The sequence below is a fragment of the Lampetra fluviatilis genome, chromosome 53 (genome assembly GCF_964198595.1).
Source record: "Lampetra fluviatilis chromosome 53, kcLamFluv1.1, whole genome shotgun sequence".
NCBI lineage: Eukaryota > Metazoa > Chordata > Hyperoartia > Petromyzontiformes > Petromyzontidae > Lampetra > Lampetra fluviatilis.
In genome coordinates, this window is record NC_136327.1 from 6,577,094 (window position 1) to 6,598,933 (window position 21,840).

Here is a 21,840-nt window from a genome sequence, read left to right on the forward strand (position 1 = left end):
AGACTTACATAGGAGCTAGAGACTCACATAGACTTACATAGGAGCCATAGACTCACATAGACTTACATAGGAGCCATAGACTCACATAGACTTACATAGGAGCTAGAGACTCACATAGACTTACATAGGAGCCATAGACTCACATAGACTTACATAGGAGCCATAGACTCACATAGACTTACATATGAGCCATAGACTCACATAGACTTACATAGGAGCCATAGACTCACATAGACTTACATAGGAGCCATAGACTCACATAGACTTACATAGGAGCCATAGACTCACATAGACTTACATAGGAGCTAGAGACTCACATAGACTTACATAGGAGCCATAGACTCACATAGACTTACATAGGAGCCATAGACTCACATAGACTTACATAGGAGCCATAGACTCACATAGACTTACATAGGAGCCATAGACTCACATAGACTTACATAGGAGCCATAGACTCACATAGACTTACATAGGAGCCATAGACTCACATAGACTTACATAGGAGCCATAGACTCACATAGACTTACATAGGAGCCATAGACTCACATAGACTTACATATGAGCCATAGACTTGCATAGACTTACATAGGAGCCATAGACTTGCATAGACTTACATAGGAGCCATAGACTCACATAGACTTACATAGGAGCCATAGACTCACATAGACTTACATAGGAGCCATAGACTTGCATAGACTTACATAGGAGCCATAGACTCACATAGACTTACATAGGAGCCATAGACTCACATAGACTTACATAGGAGCCATAGACTCACATAGACTTACATAGGAGCCATAGACTCACATAGACTTACATAGGAGCCATAGATTCACATAAACTTACATAGGAGCCATAGACTCACATAGACTTACATAGGAGCCATAGACTCACATAGACTTACATAGGAGCCATAGACTCACATAGACTTACATAGGAGCTAGAGACTCACATAGACTTACATAGGAGCCATAGACTCACATAGACTTACATAGGAGCCATAGACTCACATAGACTTACATAGGAGCTAGAGACTCACATAGACTTACATAGGAGCCATAGACTCACATAGACTTACATAGGAGCCATAGACTCACATAGACTTACATATGAGCCATAGACTCACATAGACTTACATAGGAGCCATAGACTCACATAGACTTACATAGGAGCCATAGACTCACATAGACTTACATAGGAGCCATAGACTCACATAGACTTACATAGGAGCTAGAGACTCACATAGACTTACATAGGAGCCATAGACTCACATAGACTTACATAGGAGCCATAGACTCACATAGACTTACATAGGAGCCATAGACTCACATAGACTTACATAGGAGCCATAGACTCACATAGACTTACATAGGAGCCATAGACTCACATAGACTTACATAGGAGCCATAGACTCACATAGACTTACATAGGAGCCATAGACTCACATAGCCTTATATAGGAGCCATAAACTCACATAGCCTTTCTAGATTTGAAGCTTTCGTGACTGCAATGATTCATATTCTTAGGTTTTTTCGGTAAAGTCACGTAGGTAAAAAATTAAAATTAATAAAAGTAAAATAAAAAATAAAATTATATAAATTATTTATTTTACTTTTATTAATTTAAATTTTTTACCTACGTGACTTTACCGAAAAAACATAAGAATATCACATATCCTTACATAGGAGCCATAGACTCGCATAGACTTACATATGAGCCATAGACTCGCATAGACTTACATAGGAGCTAGAGACTCACGTAGACTTACATAGGAGCCGTAAACTCACATATCTTTACATAGGAGCCATAGACTCACATAGCCTTGTATAGGAGCCATAGACTCACATATCCTTACATAGGAGCCATAGACTCGCATAGACTTACATAGGAGCCATAGACTCGCATAGACTTACATAGGAGCTAGAGACTCACGTAGACTTACATAGGAGCCGTAAACTCACATATCTTTACATAGGAGCCATAGACTCACATAGCCTTGTATAGGAGCCATAGACTTACAAGGGAATTTGTCTTCTGGAAGATGTGTTGTAATCTAGATTTTCAAAACCATATTCCGGAAGGCCCTTCTCCACAGCCATACATTACCGGCCAGGGGGCAGGAGGTACCGACAGCCGTCCACAATCACCTTGCCGAAGAATCTCTCTCCCCATTGCATAGCGGCGTGTCCAACATTCATCTTCTGGAAGGCAGTGGCTGTCCATAGCGATACCGTATTCTCGCCATTATAAAACCGATATTTGTTTTTCATTTCCTTCTTTAAAAATATCACCGCACAGTTTTGAGAGCGTCTAATTATCCAGAGACTTACGGAAAATGCAAAAAAAAAACTATTATTAGCAGATTTCGTTGTTGTTGTTGTAGAAATCCATTCTGAGCTTCTCCAATATATACTTGTTTCTTTTAATCGATTACTTTATTTATCGACACTTGGTTCACACCTCGCACATGCCCCTGCAAAGAGCGTTCAGTGAGATATTCTGGAGGAACTATGCGGCTAACGTCGCATCACCGCGTGCCAATGAAACCGAAACAACGGAATTCTCGTGACGCTGGAATTTCCCCAAATTGGGTAAATAAACAAAAAAAATTAAAACCCCAAATGTAATATCACGGCGTATCTGTGCAGTATCATTGGTGATTGGGATGAGACCATCAATTTAAACACGTAGGCTTTCGCGACCCAATATTATTCATAATAAACGTTTTTGGGTGGGTGAGATTCGCGTTATTTATAAATGTGTCGTAACCCTCCACCACCCGACACGGCCAATCAGTAAACAAAAGTGTCACGTTGACAAAAGACAAATAGTTTACTACTTTAACCCACCGGTGTGTTGAAGAGTGAATCCACAACATTGACAATTTTTGAGTACCACGTTTCGCTGGTAATTGCATCCAGCATCAACCCGCTACAATCGAGGATCCCGGTTTAATGACAGGCAGCTGCCTGGATTCGAACCCAGGCCCTCTGCAGCACGGGCTCAGTGCTCTGACCCATGAGCCACCGGGTCACCACCCACACACATCTATTTATTTCGTGACTGCAGGGATTCATCTTCTTGGTTCTTTCGGTAAAGTCACGTAGAAGGGAAATAATAAAATAATAAAAATAAAACATAATAAAATTATTCTCACGACGTTTCGGCCACAACGCAAGCAGCCGTCCTCAGGTGAAGAACAGGTCTGTCGGAAAGACAGCGTCATTCAGACTTCTACGTGACTTAACCGAAAGAACCAAGAAGATTTTTTTTTTATTTCATCTGAATAATCACAAGGCCAAAGAGGCAACTTGCATGCGCGGTTCCGTCCTTATCAAGGTTCATCAGCACCGTACGGTACTGCCAATCGCGCCTGGATGATTGACGGGGCGATGTAGGGAAGAGGACCGGTGGGGGAACGGTTGTGGGGGGGGGGAAGGAGGTAGGGGGGGGGGGTAGGGGGGGGGGGTAGGGGGGGGGGTGTCAAGTTCTTGAGCGCAATGCGCACGACGCGAGCGGAGTTATTGGCTGCGTCGGGGAGCCCCCGAACGTCACCCCGAGGGCCTCCGTGCCTGCTGCCGCTCGCTCAGCCGTTACGTCCAATTGAGCGATTCGCTGGGAATCTGTTGAACATTTTTTTTGGGGGGGAAATGCCACGAGGCGCCGTTAAAAAAGATTCGCCGAGCATCCCCGGAGAGAGGCGGTGCGACGCCGCGCCACACAAGGACAACGGGAATGTCAAGATGCGTGCCAACTGCCACTGTACCGGCCCTGCAAGCGATGCCCACCGGCTCCCGTAGAAGACCCACAGATTTATGTCGAGACCCGTAGGTTAACGTAGGAGACCCATAGGCTTGCATAGAGACCCATATGCTTGCAAAGAGACCCATAGGGATACATCGAGAGCCATAGGCTCGCATAGAGACCCATAGATTTCTACGTAGATTTATAGACTTGCACAGAGACCCATAGGATTACATTGAGACTCATAGATTTATAGACTTACATGAATACCCATAGGATTATATTGAGAGCCATATGCTCGCATAGAGACCCATAGATTTCTACATGGTGACTAATCGGCTTACATAGAGACCCATAGATGTATACAGAAACTCATAGGCTTACATACAGACCCATAGATGTATACAGAGACTCATAGGCTTACATACAGACCCATAGATGTATACAGAGACTCATAGGCTTACATAAAGACCCATAGATGTATACAGAGACTCATAGGCTTACATACAGACCCATAGATGTATACAGAGACTCATAGGCTTACATAAAGACCCATAGATTTATACACAGATTTATAGACTTACATGGATACCCATTGGATTACATGGTGACTAATCGGCTTACATAGATACCCATAGCTGTATACAGAGACTCATAGGCTTACATAAAGACCCATATTTCGATTTAAAGCTTTCGTGACTGCAGGAATTCATCTTCTTGGTTCTTTCGGTAAAGTCACGTAGAAGGGAAATAAACAAATAATAAAATAAAACGTTAAAAAATTAAATAATGAACATTAAAATACTAAAATACTATGTTTTTCTTATTATTTAATTATTTCCCTTCTACGTGACTTTACCGAAAGAACCAAGAAGAAAAAGACCCATATGTTTATACACAGATTTATAGACTTTCATGGATACCCAAAGCATTACATGTAAAATAACATTTTAAAACACCACCACCACCACCAGCAGCACCTTATGAAGAAGCTCACCTCCTCCCACTGGTGGATGTAGCGAATGAGCCTGGACAAACGCAGCAGCCGCAGCAGGCTGAGGATCTTGGCGAAGCGCACGATGCGCAGCGCGCGCGCCGTCTTGTACACGTCCGAGTCCATGCCGCTCTCCACGATGAGGAAGATGTAGTCGACGGGGATGGAGGACACCAGGTCCACCAGGAACCACGTGCGCAGGTACGTGCGCTTGATCTTGCGCGGGTCCAGGATGATGTCGGTGTTGTCCTCGACCACGATGCCCGTGCGGAAGTTGAGCACGAGGTCGACGAGGAAGAAAGTGTCCGAGAAGACGTTGAAGATGATCCAGGGCGTCGTGGTCTCCTCCTTGAAGAAGGTGATGCCCACGGGGATCACGATGAGGTTGCCCACCATCAGCAGCAGCATGACGAGGTCCCAGTAGAACCTGCGAGAAGGATTTATTGAAGAGATGAGATCGGCCGGTGAGGCGGGGGGGGCTACGTGTGGCACATGTGAGATGTGGGAGCGGTCGAGCAGCGGTTACGAACCCGGCAATCCGACTTTGAAACCCGCTCATGACCAATAACAGCGGTGAATATTTTAACCGGCCCTGGGTCGCCCCTAGGTCGATGCAGGCTTAAATAAGTACCTGGTGCAGCGTGTATACATCAGCACTGGGGAGACAAAGGCGACCGGGCGTCGTATTGAACATCCACTCCTTCGTGTGCCCTGCAGGCCTTCATACTTTCCCCAACAGTCTGTTAAGAGGCTATACAGAGGATCACTGTCCGTCTCTTGTTTGAGGAAGAGGGTAGGTGAAGGTGCACCACCTGTAATTTTCTCAATCTTTTGCTCATGCTTTTATTACCTCGTGTCTCTCGTTTGATTTCGATTTAAAGCTTTCGTGACTGCAGGGATTCATCTTCTTGGTTCTTTCGGTAAAGTCACGTAGAATGGAAATAATAAAATAATAAAATTCTCACGACGTTTCGGCCAAATGCAAGCAGCCGTCCTCAGGTGGAGAACAGGTCTGTCGAGACAGAGTCTTCTCGACAGACCTGTTCTCCACCTGAGGACGGCTGCTTGCATTGTGGCCGAAACGTCGTGAGAATTATTTTATTATGTTTTATATATTTTTTTTTATTTCCATTCTACGTGACTTTACCGAAAGAACCAAGAAGATGTCCCCTTTGTGTTCAGCACCACGGACAGCTCCGTGAGTATTTCACTTGGGATAAGAACCAAGGACAGCGCCTTGTGCTTTAAATTTTGATTTAAAGCTTTCGTGACTGCAGGGATTCATATTCTTGGCTGTTTCGGTAAAGTCACGTAGAAGGGAAATAATAAAATAATCTAAATATAAAAATATTAAACAATACAAAATTGTTTTATATTTATATCATTTTATTATTTCCCTTCTACGTGACTTTACCGAAAGAACCAAGAATATGAGCCCCTTGTGTGTTTGACAAATTATACGAACAAATATTAACATCATCATTTCTCACCCAGCACAGATACTGAAATTGTTCGGTTTCAATCATTTGTATTTATTCGCTCAAGAAAACCTCACTGAATCTCAAGATTAATTTTCAAGTGTGCTTACTACAGCACCTTATAGGGGGAAACCTGGATACACGGAGCATACCCACGCATAAAAGAAGGATAAAACACACTGTGCTGCACAGATAGCCAGCCTGACCTAACCTACCTGCTGTACTCCCTCGTATGGGCAACACCACTCTGTCATGCAAGGTGAGTGCCTCCTTGAGCACCAAATCTGTGTGATCCATCAACTCTGCCTCGACGTCAGATTCACACCCGGCTATTAAACAATTCCATTTTAGAAGATTCGTTATTTCTCCTGCTAATGAATGCCCGAGGGGGCATTCCGTTAATTTGATTTTCGACTTAATTTCGTAAAGTTCACGCTCTAAAAATGTAAAATATCGGTTGGGCCAATCACGCGATGAACTTTCGTCTGGAGCAGGGTGGTTGGGGAGATGACACACGGCCGAGTGTGATTAAGGTTACCACTTATAGAGGGACACTCGGAAGTATTTCTGTGATATCGGCTTTCGCGATCCACTCTCTATCACACAGAGTGGTGCGATTCTCGCTCTGTGAAAGCTCCAAGTGGCCACTTCGTCTGGCGACGTGACGCCAATAGCAGAGAGTGAAGAGAGAAGGCAGGGGAGACGAGGAGAAGGAGGAGGGAGAGGCTGCCTCAGGACCCTGACGATGCTGCTTCTACACGGAGCGGCGTTTGTTCTCGAAGTGGGCGGGGCGAGTGGCCACTTCACAGAAATCACGTGATTCGCATGAAGGCTTGAGGTGACGTAGAAGAGTTTTTCAGAACAAAAGCAGACGCGATGTTGTTGAACGTAGCAGGCGCATGAAATGTGAAATAGGATTTTTACTAAATTTAGTGTTCACTTTTGGGAATAGATTTTGTGCTTGTCACAGCAAGTCTAAAAATGATGTGTTGCTTGCAAATTAACCCAATTTGCCCGGAGTATTTTTAGCCTTGCTTTCAAACACGATCACATTGCCCCTATTTCCATCCTGGTAAAAAAAACTAAAAACCACTATACTGTTCAGCTCGTTTTGTAAATCCACTGATGGATGAAGGTCTCCCCACGTCGTATCAGTGACGGAGGGGGGAGGGGTTATCTGACCATGCATCACCACACTGGTTGGTGATGAACGAAGGTGCCCAGAACCCCTTAATCAGATATAATTCACCACTGATCTTAGCCGATGCCGGTAATCGAGCGAGCTGGCTTCATCGTGCAGTGAAGCTACCCAATACGCCCCCCCCTCTCCCCCCAACGCCTCCACCCCTCCCCCCCACCACAAGTCCTAATAGGGCCCGTTAAGAGTCCATAAATCAATCACTGCTCTTAACGGCGGCCCACTCTAAAACTCAGTGCCTCCATTGGAGAGCAATCAGAAACCTCGGCTCCCCATTCACTTCCTCCATAACCGGGCACTGAGCACACACGGCCCGGGTTCTCTCTCTCTCTGAGAGTGATGTTTGTTTTTAAAAAAACAACACAGATTATCGTTTTCTCTCTCCCCGTCTCTATCCGGCTAACCCGAGCGTTCCCTCCCCCCGGGTCAACAATCCGACGAGAGATATGCGAGCTGACAGACCCAACCGTGCAGAAGGCGATTAATGGGAAGAGGCCACTCACGAAGGCGGAAAGGCCGCGTGGTGTCTCCCAGTTGGCCGGGGGGGAGGTGGGGGGGAGCGTGGGATTCCACCCCCAATCCGGTTTCTAGGCAGCGCTGTGGAGTGTCGGGGGGCGCGCGTCCAGACATCACCTGGCCAGCCGATAGCCCTGGTTTTGTCCCGGGCAGTCACCTCGCGCCCAAGCGCTAATTACACGCAGGCTTAAAACAAAAGCCTGCTGAGTTTCTGAGCTCTTGTCAGATCAGCCGCGGCAATCATGGTGATTGGGTCTTAGTGTAAAGAAGAAGAAACCGGTAGAGAGCTGGCGTGAAATAAACGTGACTCGAGTGTCTTCTTGGTTCTTTCGGTAAAGTCACGTAGAAGGAAAATAATAAAATAATAAAAAGAAAACATAATACAATAATTCTCACGACGTTCCGGCCACAACGCAAGTAGCCGTCGTGAGAATAATTTTATTATGTTTTATTTTTATTATTTTATTATTTTCCTTCTACGTGACTTTACCGAAAGAACCAAGAAGATGAATCCCTGCAGTCACGAAAGCTTTAAATCGAAAAGTGACTCGAGTGATTGCCAAGTATGTGGCCCAGCCATCTGTGGGTATCCGGAAATGGCGAGCACGTGGATAAGTGACGCCCCACGGGCTTGTCGCGATGTGGCTGAGAACATTTTGGATTTTTAAAAAAATTGGTTATTTCTGAGACCACGTGTTTCTCCTCTGCCCAGCAAGGTGACACGCGCGCTGGCGATTATGCTGACGATGAAACATTTAAATACGCAGCAGCGCACGAACAGCAGGCACAGCGTTAATGCAGTGTAGTTGCATAAATTAAATGTAATTATAGTGCCGTTGAACTCTTACACCAATTGGGGGGTGGGGGGTGGGGGGGGAGTGCGGGTGAATTCCGTATTCTCTGAATGATACGATGCTCCGGGAAATAAAAACGCATCTCCAAAAACTCGTGCCCAGTGCAAATGAAGTTCTACAAATCTGGTGACACAAACACACGCATGGCCAGAAATCTGGCAGTGAGGTGAGGTGGGCAGGTAGGTGGGTAGTCGGTAGTTATATAGATAAAGATATATTTTGTTACATATCGATTTATATAGGTCATTGAGTAGGTGTTATGGGCAGAAATATAGTTTGCTAGGTATAGATCGGCGTGATAGGTATTTAAGGTGATATATAGATATTGGTGGTTGGGTAGGTAGTTTCAGTTTTGCTGCCAGAAAAAAAGGGAAAACCCTATTATTATATTTTGGTACTGCCAAAGAAGGTCTAATGATGTAGATGCTTATACCCCGAGCCCTCATTACTTTGATAGTGCATTGTCTTTGAGCTGTACGCCTTTTGGCGTCCTCTGGTGGAGCACCAATTGGGTCGAGGCTCAAAAGAAAGCCGTCCCTTGGTGTGGACCAATCAGTTTGAAGGACAATGCATATATTATCATAGTGTTTTTTGTTTGCATTTTGACAGCAAGCATTGTGGTTAATGCAGACATGAATCCTTGTAAAAAGGTTTCAGTTTTTTTGCTGGAAAAAAGGTGAAACCCCTATCATTAGGTAGGACTGATTGGTAAAGATGCAGTTAGGTAGGTTGGTTGGTAGATGGCTCACTCTCAGAGCTGACCTTGGAGGTCAAATATCGACCGCTCAACAGCTCTACCACCTGACTGAAGAAGTGTTGACCAAGCAAATCCGCTGCCCGCAAACAGCGTTGACCACGGCGACATCTCAAATCGTCGGCACGGTGTGAACAGTCTGACAAACATCAACAAACATCGGGGAAACGGGCACGCGGCCCCCACTAGCGGCGCTGTACTAATTTGCCAATGTTGACATTTCCAGGGTCTGCCGGCGGGAAGTGTTTGGTTGGCAAGGGGTCTGGGGTCGGCTGAAGCGCCCGGGGGGGGGTCGAGATTGGGGCGCTCAGATGACAGCGCCTGTGGCGGAGTGGTGAGCCCCCAGCCTGCTGTCTCGAGAGGGCCCTGCTGCTGCTGCTTCTGCTGCTTCTGCTGCTTCTTCTGCTGCTGCTGTTGCTGCTGCTGCTTCTGCTGCTGCTTCTGCTTCTGCTGCTGCTTATGCTTCTGCTGCTGCTGCTTCTGCTGCTGCTTCTGCTGATGCTGCTTCTGCTGTTGCTGCTGCTTCTGCTGTTGCTTCTGCTCTGCTGCTGCTGCTTCTGCTGCTTCTGCTGCTTCTGCTGCTGCTGCTTCCGCTGCTGCTGCTTCTGATGCTGCTGATTCTGCTGCTTCTGCTGATTATGCTGCTGCTGCTTCTGCTGCTGCTTCTGCTGCTGCTGCTTCTGCTGCTTCTGCTGCTGCTGCTTCTGCTGCTTCTGCTGATTCTGCTGCTGCTGCTTCCACTGCTGCTGCTTCTGCTGTTTCTGCTGCTTCTGCTGCTGCTGCTTCTGCTGCTTCTGCTTCTGCTGCTTCTGCTGCTGCTGCTTTTGCTTCTACTGCTGCTGCTGCTTCTAATGCTGCTTCTGCCTTTGCTGCGACTGCGTCTGCTGCTTCTTCTGCTTCTACTGCTGCTTCTACTGCTGCTTCTGTTACGTTTGCTGTTGCTGTTGCGTCTGATGCTGCTTCTGCTGCTACTGTTGCTTCTGCTGCTTCTGCTGCTGCTTCTGCTTCTGCTGCTTCTGCTGCTGCTGCTTCTGCTGCTGCTACTCCTGCTGCTGCTGCTGCTTCTGCTGCTGCTGCTGCTGTTTCTGCTGCTGTTGCTGCTGCTGCTTCTGCTGCTTCTGCTGCTGCTGCTGCTTCTGCTGCTTCCGCCTTTGTCTGCTGCTGCTGCTTTTGCTTCTACTGCTGCTGCTGCTTCTAGTGCTGCTTCTGCCTTTGCTGCGACTGCCTCTGCTGCTTCTTCTGCTTCTACTGCTGCTTCCGCTGCTACGTTTGCTGTTGCTGTTGCGTCTGATGCTGCTTCTGCTGCTACTGTTGTGTCTGCTAATTCTGCTGCTGTTGCTTCTGCTGCTTCTGTTGCTGCTTCTTCTGTTGCTGCTGCTGCCGATTCTGCTTCTTCTTCTGCTGCTGCTGCTTCTGTTGCTGCTGCTGCTGATTCTGCTTATTCTGATCATTTTGCTGTTGCTATTGCGTCTGATGCTGCTTCTGCTGCTGCTTTTGTTGCTGCTTCTGCTGCTTCTGCTTATTCCGCTGCTGCTTCTGCTGATTCTACTTTTGCTATTGCGTCTGACGCTGCCTCTGCTACTGTTGCTTTTGCTTCTTGCTGCTTCTGCTGCTTCTACTGCTGCTGATTCTGCTTCTGATGATTATGCTGCTGCTTCTGCTGCTGCTTCTACTGCTGCGTTTGCTGCTGCTGTTGCTTCTGCTGCATTTCGCTTGTGCAGATCACACGGGCGGGTTTGCGGGGAAAGCGTTCACGGCCGAGGTGCGGGGAGTAAAATAAATCAAGGAACGTCACGGAATTCAGGGCAAGGTCACGGGGAGAAAAGAAACGTGGGGGGAGAGGGGGGTGGCAGTGACTCACCTACAAGGTTATATTATGTGTTTGTTGTTTAAAATGGCGTCTTTATTCTCAGATGCTACATAAAGTCAACACGAACGCAATGAATGTTTCAACGCCAACACGATGGGATTTTGAATCGATTCTTTCCGATGGAGGCTGCTTTAAGCTTAGCTTCGGAGATTCCGACGGGTGTGCACGCAGCTGCGTATGCCAATTAGACTTTAACTTCAACAGTAAATCAAGGGCATGCATTTAAAAAAAACTATATATTATAGCTGCGTACACGGGGGAAGTTAATTAGAAGTTAATTAGAAGTTAATTTAAGCTCAAACATCACGTTAATTGGCTTGGCGTGATCGACAGTGTGCTTTTGCCGTGCGGTTCGTTAGTAAATCCGTCGTCGTTGTACTGATGTCAGTGATTATAGCTCTCACGATTGTGAAATGAGGGAATTTTATCGATAAAAATGTTTTTGTATCAATAAGGAAGATAAAAAAAATCGAGTCATCGTGATGCTGGCAGTGGCGCACGGGAACAAAGAACGGCAACTGAACGTCTGGCTTGGAAAACTCGCCTCGTAAGACTTCACTTTACCCCCCGTAGTTGTAGCCGCTCTCCCTGCAGGCTCTGAGTGGCTGAGTGGGAGAGTCAGTAGGTGAGTGAGTGGGTGGGTGAGTGAGTAGGTGAGTGTGTGTGTGAGTGAGTGAGTGGGTGAGGGAGTAGGTGAGCGGGTGAGGGAGTAGGTGAGTGTGTATGTGAGTAGGTGAGTGAGTGGGTGGGTGAGGGAGTAGGTGAGTAAGTGGGTGAGGGAGTAGGTGAGTGTGTGTGTGAGTAGGTGAGTGAGTGGGTGAGTGAGTGAGCGAGAGAGTGAGTGGGTGGGTGAGGGAGTAGGTGAGTGTGTGTGTGAGTGAGTGGGTGGGTGGGTGAAGGAGTAGGTGAGTGAGTGAGTGAGTGGGTGAGTGAGTAGGTGAGTGAATGGGTGAGGGAGTAGGTGAGTGAGTGAGTGAGTGGGTGGGTGAGGGAGTAGGTGAGTGAGTGGGTGGGTGAGGGAGTAGGTGAGTGGGTGAGGGAGTAGGTGAGTGTGTGTGTGAGTAGGTGAGTGAGTGGGTGAGTGAGTGAGTAGGTGAGTGAGTGGGTGGGTGATGGAGTAGTTGAGTGGGTGAGGGAGTAGGTGAGTGTGTGAGTGGGTGGGTGAGGGAGTAGGTGAGTGTGTGAGTGAGTGGATGAGTGGATGAGTGAGTGGGTGGGTGGTGAGGGAGTAGGTGAGTGTGTGTGTGAGTGAGTGAGTTGGTGAGGGAGTAGGTGAGTGGGTGAGGGAGTAGGTGAGTGTGTGTGTGAGTGAGTGGGATGAATGAGTAGGTGAGTGGGTGGGTGAGGGAGTAGGTCAGTGGGTGGGTGAGGGAGTAGGTGAGTGTGTGTGTGAGTGAGTGGGTGGGTGAGGGAGTAGATGAGCGGGTGAGGGAGTAGGTGAGTGTGTATGTGAGTAGGTGAGTGAGTGGGTGAGTGAGTGAGTGGGTGGGTGAGGGAGTAGGTGAGTGAGTGGGTGAGGGAGTAGGTGAGTGTGTGTGTGAGTGAGTGAGTGGGTGGGTGAGGGAGTAGGTGAGTGAGTGAGTGAGTGGGTGAGGGAGTAGGTGAGTGAATGGGTGAGGGAGTAGGTGAGTGAGTGAGTGAGTGAGTGGGTGGGTGAGGGAGTAGATGAGTGAGTGGGTGGGTGAGGGAGTAGGTGAGTGAGTGAGTGAGTGTATGAGTGAGTGGGTGGGTGGGCGAAGGAGTAGGTGAGTGAGTGTGTGAGTGAGTGGGTGGGTGAGGGAGTAGGTGAGTGAGTATGTGAGTGAGTGGATGAGTGAGTGTGTGAGTGGGTGGGGGAGTACGTAAGCGAGTGTGTGAGTGAGTAGGTGAGTGAGCAGGTCGTAATATTTCCCTTCTCCACTCTCTCCTCTACCACTCCCTCCACCCCTCCACCCCCCTCCCGCTGGGAAACCCGCAACACCCTCTGAGTGCTCGCACCCCCAGAGTCTCCGATGCAGAGTGGTGGTGGTGGTTGTGCTGGCGACCCCAGTAGTCAAGGCGCTGTCCCTGGTGCTGAGATGCAATGTGGCTCTGATTGACAGGGTCACCACTGGGGCGTTTATTTGTCGTAGTAATATTATCATGTAATGCATTACCGATGTTTACCCAAGGAAGTCTTATTGAATTTCGATTTAAAGCTTTCGTGACTGCAGGGATTCATCTTCTTGGTTCTTTCGGTAAAGTCACGTAGAAGGGAAGTAATAAAATAATAAAAATAAAACATAATAAAATAATTCTCACGACGTTTCGGCCACAACGCAAGCAGCCGTCCACAGGACAGCTGCTTGCGTTGTGGCCGAAACTTCCCTTCTACGTTACTTTACCGAAAGAACCAAGAAGAAGTCTTATTGAGTCTCGTGGCTTTTTTGGCAGGGAGGGAGGGGGGGGGATCCTGCCAAGTTTTGGCAGTTGGGATCGATCATTATTATTGCTGCTGCCGTACGTGATACCAATCTCAGTAATTGTGGTGGAGTTTTTCAAACGTTTGCAAAACAATTGAAGCGTAACGCTGGCACATCAGTGGCCTTGCCAATTGGCGTCACGGGATCTTGAACGTCCACCGTCAGTGTTAGCGGATGGGGCGTAGTGTCACGGTGGTTATTGTACAGACCGCCGTCCACAGGCTGTTGGGGCAAGTGCTTTTGGCGAGCGCCTATGAAGGCCGGAAGAGCGCACGAGGTGGTCGTGAGGACAGCAACACGCCCGGCCGCCTTTGTCTCCCCAGTGCTGATGTTTAACTCGCCGCACCGGATACTCATTTAGGGCTAAGTCGACCTATGGACCGGTTCAAATTTTCGTCACTGATGCTGTTAGCAAGCACTTACGGAGGACGAAACGGCCCACGTGGAGGTGATTTGGACAGCAACACGCCGGGCCGTCTTTGTCTCCCCAGTGCTGATGTTTTTTTCTCACCGCTACCAGGAAAAGTGGACCTAGGGCCCAGTTCAGATATTCGTCACTGACGTTGGCTCTGAACTGGAATCGAACTCGGGTCGCCGGCATCGGGGCGTGGTGCGCCATAATCACCACGCGATCGCTCCCCGGTGTTAACCAGGGCGGCCGCCGGAGTCGAACCGTGAATCTTCGACGATAAGCGGCGGGCGCGCCAACCGCTGGGGCCTGCGTCAGCGGCAGCAACGGGCATAACGGTGACGACGCATCGACGATTAATCGATTATTTAGCTCGCGACGCGTGTTGAGTGGCGCGAGAACCCCACGTGTTTCGTGACGCGTTCGTTGCGCGTCACGCGACCCCCTTGCAGCCACTCGAGGCCGCTACGTTCACCGCAATCGTGAGAATCGATTATCGAATCGAACCGTCATTTAATGACGGCAATCATTCGCAGCGCAGTTGTATCATAGACACGTGCTATGGGTACAAATGTTTGCTCCTTGCTAATAAATTCATTTAAGCAATGGGGAGCGGTGGCGCAGTGCTTAGCGCGCTGCGCAATTAACCCGGTGACCCGGCTTTGATTATCTGAACCGGTCCTGGTCCACCGGTAGGTCGACTCGGCCTCAAATGAGCACCTGGTGCGGTATGTAGTAAACATCGCCGCAAGGGATACATAGGCGGCCGGGCGTGGCGTTGACCACCCACCCCCTCGTTGTGTCGCGTCATAGGTGCTGCTCGCTAACAGCACTTGCCCCAACAGTGCGTTAAAGAGGCTTCACGGGGGGTCTTTGTCGCGCGCGCGTGCGTGTGCGTGTGCGCGTGCATGTGCGCGTGCGTGTGCGCGCGTGCGTGCGCAGTAGCTTAGCAGCCTCGGCGTGGCTGCTCCACGAACACCGCATCAATATTTTACGCTCTCTCTGACGTTCAAGTGCCTAATGATCGCGCTTGCGTAACGCGCGTTTCAAAGGTCACTCGAACGCACCTCGGGAGGGCACGCACGCGCGCACGCACCCCCTACACAGACGGATACAGAGACAAAGACCCCCCCCCCCCGTCTCCTCCTACCCCCGCGTAGCCTCCCAACAGTTTGGTGGGGCACAGCGGTGGCTACGCTGCTGCGCGTGGCTGCCTGTTATCGCTGCTGCTGCTGTTGCTGCTGTGGAGGCAGCAGCAACAGCAGCAGCAGCGAGAGGTTCGTTGGATCACGCACAGCCACCCTGGCTCGCCAGGAGAAGGCGGTACAAGCCACGGTGCCGACCAATCGACGTCTGTTTCCATCCGTGCGGGGGTTGCAGTTTTATTTCACCCCGTGCGAGCTTTCTCCGGGTGCCTCAAGTGTCCTCCCCACTCGCATCGACACTCGTCACTCGTTGGCCGAAGAAACTTTTTTTTTAAAAACTCCAAACGTGGCAGCTCCGTCGTGAATAAAAAGACGAATTCCCGTGAACGAGCTCCGGCGAAGGCGAACGCGGCACACGAGGAGGGGGTGGGCGCGGTCAGCACCGGCCGCCTGTCTCTCACCGCACCGGGCGTCTCTCTCTCTCTGCCTACTTAAGGCTGAGGTCCAGAGCCGGCCCAGCCACTAAGCGACCCTTGCAATTGCAAAGGGCCCCGTGGCCAGCAGAGGGCCCCCTAGAGTCACTGCTAGCTAGTGGGTGAAAAAAATCATACATCAAAGGGGCCTCCAACCAAATTTTGCTTAGGGCCCCCAAAGGTCTAGGGCCGGTTCTGGCTGAGTCGACCTTGGGGAGGGCGCATAACCGGTTGAGATAATCGCTAATGGGGTGGGCCGTGAGCGAGAATCGAACTCGGGTTGATGGGTGTTGTAGCGCAGCGCGCCGACCGCTTCGCCACTGCCCCACTGCGCCACTGACCCATAACAAAGACAAAGATCCCCCATATAACCTGTAGCAGACTCTAGGAGCAAGTGCTGTTTGCGAGCACCTATGATGGCCGGCACGGCACACGAGGGGGTGGGTGGCCAGCACCGCGCCGCGCCGCCTTTGTCTTCCCAGTGGCGATGTTTACTCCACACCGCACCAGGCACTCAATTTGAGGCCGAGTCGACCTAGGGGAGGCCCAGGACCGGTTCAGATAATCGTCACTGGGTGTTGGCCCTGAGCGGGAATCGAATCCGGGTCGCCAGGTTCATAGCGCAGCGTAGCTGGCAGGAGGTCACGGAGCAGACCCAGCAGGTGCCACGGGTCGACTGGCTGAGAGGACTGAGATGACTGGCTGATGCACCACCTTTGCCCCCTACTGTGCCACCTTGCTGTGCTTTAGCCACCCGGCGCTCCGCTTATTGTTGTGAGTGTCGCTCCTCCGCCCTCTGTTGTTGTTAGAGGGTGACTACCTCCAACTGCCCAGTAGCGTCCTTCACGAGCCTCCTCCACAGAGGCCGATCTTGACACCGCTGGTACCAGTCATCGGCAAGTCCACTCAGCTCCACGTCCTTCTGTACCACATCACTCCATCTCTTCTCTAGCCCGTGCCGCGCCCGTTTAGCCCCCTGGATCCGACCGAACAAAAGCTGTTTAGGCATGCGGTAGCTGGGCATGTGAGCTACATGACCCAGCCAACACAGCCTTGCCTGCCGAAGGAGCTCACCGGAGACACACACACTGACACACACGACACGACACACACGACACTCACACACTGACACACACGACACACACACACTGACACACACGACACACACACACTGACACACACGACACGACACACAGGACACTCACACACTGACACACACGACACACACACTGACACACACGACACACACACACTGACACACACGACACGACACACACGACACACACTCGGGCCGTCTCAGCAGAGACAATCTGAACGAGCTGAAGAGGGCGGCAGAAAATCAGTGACTGCGCACAAAGTCGTTTTGGGCAGAAAACACACACAAAGGGCGAAACCCATTCGGGGTCATGCATCCAACAGTAGCTGTTCGGGTGGTGGGGAGCGGTGGTGCAGCGGTTAGCGCGCGCTGCGCTACGAGTTCGATTCCCGGCCCACGGCCAACACCAGTTGACGATTATCTCAACCGGCCCTGGACCTCCCCTGGGTCGACTCAGCCTCCAATCAGTACCTGGTCCGCGGTGCGTAAACATCGGGGAGACAAAGGCGGCCGAGCGTGGTGCTGGCCAACCACCCTCTCGTGTGCCGTGCCGGCCTTCATAGGTGCTACTCGCTAACAGCACTTGCCCCAACAGTTTGTCGAAGGATATACGGGGGATCTTTATCTTTGTTTGATGGTGGTGATAGTGGTGGTGGTGGACGGGGTGATGGTTGGTGGTGGTGGTGGACGGGGGTGATGGTTGTTGTTGTTGGTGGTGGTGGAACAAACCAGACAAAACCCCCGGCAAAGACCACACAAGCGACGAGCAGCAGCGAATACGTCCACTCGGATGTGCGGGGAGTGGGGGTGTAGGGGGTGGGGGTGTAGGGGGTGTAGGGGGTGTAGGGGGTGGGGGTGTAGGGGGTGGGGGTGTAGGGGGTGGGGGTGTCACCGTTGTAATTCACGGCGAGAAACAAGGGACAGGAGGCAGGGGAGCTCCTCCGGTATCGATCTCTCGGCAAATCGGCTCCTGTGGAAAACGTATTAACCGTCCGACGCACGTGTCCAATCTGTTGTTGTTGTTGTTGATTCTCTGTTGTTTACGGCCCCCTTCGCGGGGGTTGGGCAATTAGACGGTAGCAGAGGGTTCACTCTAGCCTCGAGCAGGAATGAGGTTCGGCCAAAGCGACAGATCCGGGGTGGAGGCGGTGGGTGTCAGGAACATATCCCGATCCATCCAACACCAACCGCAAGCAATTGTCTGTTGTTGTTATTGATATTTGCTGGAGGAAACGCGTCCATTGTTTTGTGTGTAGTTAACGTACGGGGGGTGGGGGGCTTGTTTTAAGTGCCCGACATATCGGGACTGGTCGTTCAAGCCCAACCTCACTACCCTCCAACCTGACCCCTGCACCCCAACTCCCCCCCCCCCACATTCGTCAATAACACAGTGGCTTTAAAAAATAAATATACATACGGGGAGACGTTCTGGACTAATGGTCCTTTTATTGAGCCAATTATTGGACTGTGCACGTGTTACTGGCTTGTGAACACTGCTTGTGCACCGCTACCAACGCAGCAGCAGCATCACCGGATAATTCGTTCATTTCGTGCGTGGACGTGTGGCTGACGTTTCGGGCAATGGCCCTCTTTTCACGACACGTAGAGAGAGGCTTAGAGAGGTAGAGCGATGAGTTTGTTGTTGTTGCTTGTGCTCGTGCACAACTGCCAATGCGTCGTCACCAAATACTCGCATCTCTCGCCTAATACTCCATCGGGATTGCCGCTCGCGTTATCTTTTCTGGAGGCAGTGGATTGAGGCGAGAGACACCCGCAGCTGCGCGATCTTATCAATTCGGCCGGAGACGCCGAGACATTTAAAATGCTTGAGAGCAGATTTAACGCCTCAAAATAACATTCCCCGAATCAATTTATTGAAAAAGCTAAGCCCATCCACCTCCCCCGCCACTCCCTCCGATGAAAAATGTGTATTGGGTACATTATGCTGAAAAGGAAGAAACTTAATTTGATGACAATGTTTTAATATCATTTCGTGGCAACCGTACGAATGTCATAGCTGGCCCTACCGCAGAGGGCATCAATTCGAGTCAGACTCATTTGTTTTACTGCCTGAGAAGTCAAGAGGTTAGGAAAGCCCACCCCACCTTGGCACTGAGATGTACACGCGTGTGTGCGTGTGTGGACAGCAAGTATGCAGATAGAAATCACATAGGCCTTTGTGTCTCGAGAGACAATTCTTTTGCGCCTTGCGAGGTCAGCTGTAGGTTTTGCAGCGCCTACAATGACTTAGTAGGCCAATCCTTGAGTGGCAATCCTTGCCACAGCAATTGCAAGTGAATGCGGTGGCAGCTCCAGAGGTGTTTGTCGCTTGTTCTTTACGTTGCTCCCTCTTGGTTTGCCAAGCAATGTGTCTTTTCTCCTCGCCTCTCCTGAGGCCTGTTTTCACAGCCTGCTGCCAGCTGAGTCGGTCACCGGCAGTTTTCTCCTAGTCATTTGGGTTGATGTCGCAGCTCTTCATGTCCCGTTTACAGACATCTTTGAAGCGCAGGACCAGGCGACCAGTGACCCGTGTACCTGATGCCAGCTCGCCGTACGAGACATCGTTGAGTATTCTGCCATCCTGCATGCGGCGCACGTGACCAGGCCATCTCAGGCGCCTATGACTGAGTCGAGAGTACACGCTGGGAATGTTGGCCATGTTGAGGACTGAGGTGTTGGGAATGCGACCTTGCCATCTGATACCGAGGATGCACCTGAGACAGCGGAGGTGGAACGTGTCTAGTCGATGTTCTTGATGGGCGTATGTTGTCCATGACTCAGACACATAGAGGAGGGTGCTAAGGACGCAGGCCTGGTACATCATCTGTACTTTGGTGTTGAGCGTTAGAGATTTGTTCTCCCGCACTCTTTTGGTCAACCTGAACATCGCTGTGGACGCCTTCCCAATGCGCTTGTCAATCTCTGTGACAAGAGACAAATTGCAGGTGATGGTGGAACCCAAGTAGGTGAAGTCCTGAACGACTTCCAGGGTGTAGCTGCCAATGTTTATGGAAGGAGTGTCTCTGACATCCTGGCCCATGACATTGGTCTTTTTCAGACTGATTGTCAGGCCAAAGTTGTTGCAGGCATTGGCAAGGTGGTCAATGAGTGTCTGCAGACCTTGTTCTGTGTGAGATGTCAGCGCGGCATCATCAGCAAATAGGAGTTCTCTGATGAGGACTTTACGGACTTTGGTTTTGGATCTGAGACAGCCATGATTGAAGAGTTTGCCATCAGATCTTGTTTGGAGAAAGACTCCCTCTTCTGCTGTCCCAAAGGCATATGTGAGCATAAGTGAGAAAAAGATGCCAAACAGTGTTGGGGCAAACACGCACCCCTGCCTTACACCGCTGAGTATGGGAAATTCCTCTGAGGTGGTGCCGCTGTGCTGTATTATTCCTTTCATGTTGTCATGGAAAGAGGAGATGACTGCCAGCAGCTTCGGTGGGCAGCCGATCACTTTGAGGAGTTTGAAGAGGCCTCCCCTACAGATGAGGTCAAAGGCTTTTGTAAGATCAATGAATGCCAAGTACAGGGGCACTCTCTGTTCTCGGCATTTCTCCTGTAGCTGACGCAAGGAGAAGAGCACGTCAATCATGGACCTTCCTGCTCTGAAGCCACACTGTGCCTCAGGATAGTCCTCTCAGCTAGTATCTGTAGCCTGCTGAGGACCACACGGGCAAAGGTTTTACCCACAATGCTCAGCAGGGAGATGCCACGATAGTTATTGCAGTCCCCACGGCCACCCTTGTTTTTATTCAGGGTGATGATGTTGGCGTCTCGCATGTCTTGAGACATTGCTCCTTCTTCCCAGCACTGGCATATAAGTTCGTGGAGTTTTGTGAGGACGGCGGGTTTCGCACATTCCAGTACCTCAGGTGTGATGCCGTCCTGTCCCGGGGACTTGCCGCTGGCTAGTGAGTTGATGGCGTTGTCCAGTTCCTTCAAGGTTGGAACATTGTCCAGTTCGTGTATTGTTGGTAAGGGGCTTTACAGCAGCAAGGGCAGCTTCTGATACACCATTGTCTCGTGAGTAAAGCTCTGAGTAGTGTTCTACCCACCTGGCCATTTGCTCTTGTTTATCAGTGATGATGGCCCCTGTGCTGGATTTAAGAGGGGCAGTCCTCCTGATGTCTCCATGATACTTTGTGGCACGGTTTAGTGAGAAAGAATGAGTTTGCGATACAGAGATTGTGGTATGAACAAGGCTCCAGTCGTCTTTGGCCACGCGCCGTGGTCAACCCCAACCCTTGCATTGAAGTCTCCCAACAGAAACACGTGCTCAGAGTTGGGAATTGTGCTCATAATATTGTGAAGCTCTTCATACAACTGGTCATGAATATCCGGAGGTGAGTAGAGTGTTGGGGCGTAGACACTCATGATGTTTACATGGTCAGAAGCAGCGAGCAGTCTCATGAGCAGAATCCGCTTGGAGCCTGAAGTCGGTGGTTCTATCATGCCAAGGAGTGTGCTTTTGACAGCAAACCCAACACCGTGTTGCCTTGGTTTGTTCTGCTGTTTTCCTTGCCAGTAGAAAGTGTCGTCACTCTCTCGTAGTGAGCCACTGCCAGCAAGCCGGGTCTCCTGCAGTGCTGCAATATCCACATGAAGTCTCGCCAGCTCCCTGTCGATAACTGCAGTCTTGCGGATGTCCTCAATCTGCAATAGATCTTCGGAGAGTCCAGAACACATTGTACGTACATTCCAGCTTGCAAAATGAAGGGCTGGAACCTTCTTTCCTTTTGTTTTGCTTTTGTCTGGTGCAGGTGTTGCAGCCCACGTGTCTGGTGACGAACCATAAGCTCCAAGCACCCATTGGAGCAGGTGAGCCGTGGCGGGAAAGCACCTGATTGGCGGGGGCTGCC

General features: G+C 50.1%; 1 protein-coding gene across 1 annotated transcript in view; it reads right to left on the minus strand.

Annotated features, from left to right (window-relative positions):
* LOC144949338 (potassium/sodium hyperpolarization-activated cyclic nucleotide-gated channel 2-like) overlaps positions 1–21,840 on the minus strand; it is an 86,669-nt gene that overhangs the window by 38,166 nt on the left and 26,663 nt on the right. Inside the window, exon 2 of the mRNA XM_078879310.1 lies at positions 4,745–5,168. Coding sequence (XP_078735436.1) covers positions 4,745–5,168 — 424 coding nt within the window. The remainder of the gene's footprint in view (positions 1–4,744; positions 5,169–21,840) is intronic.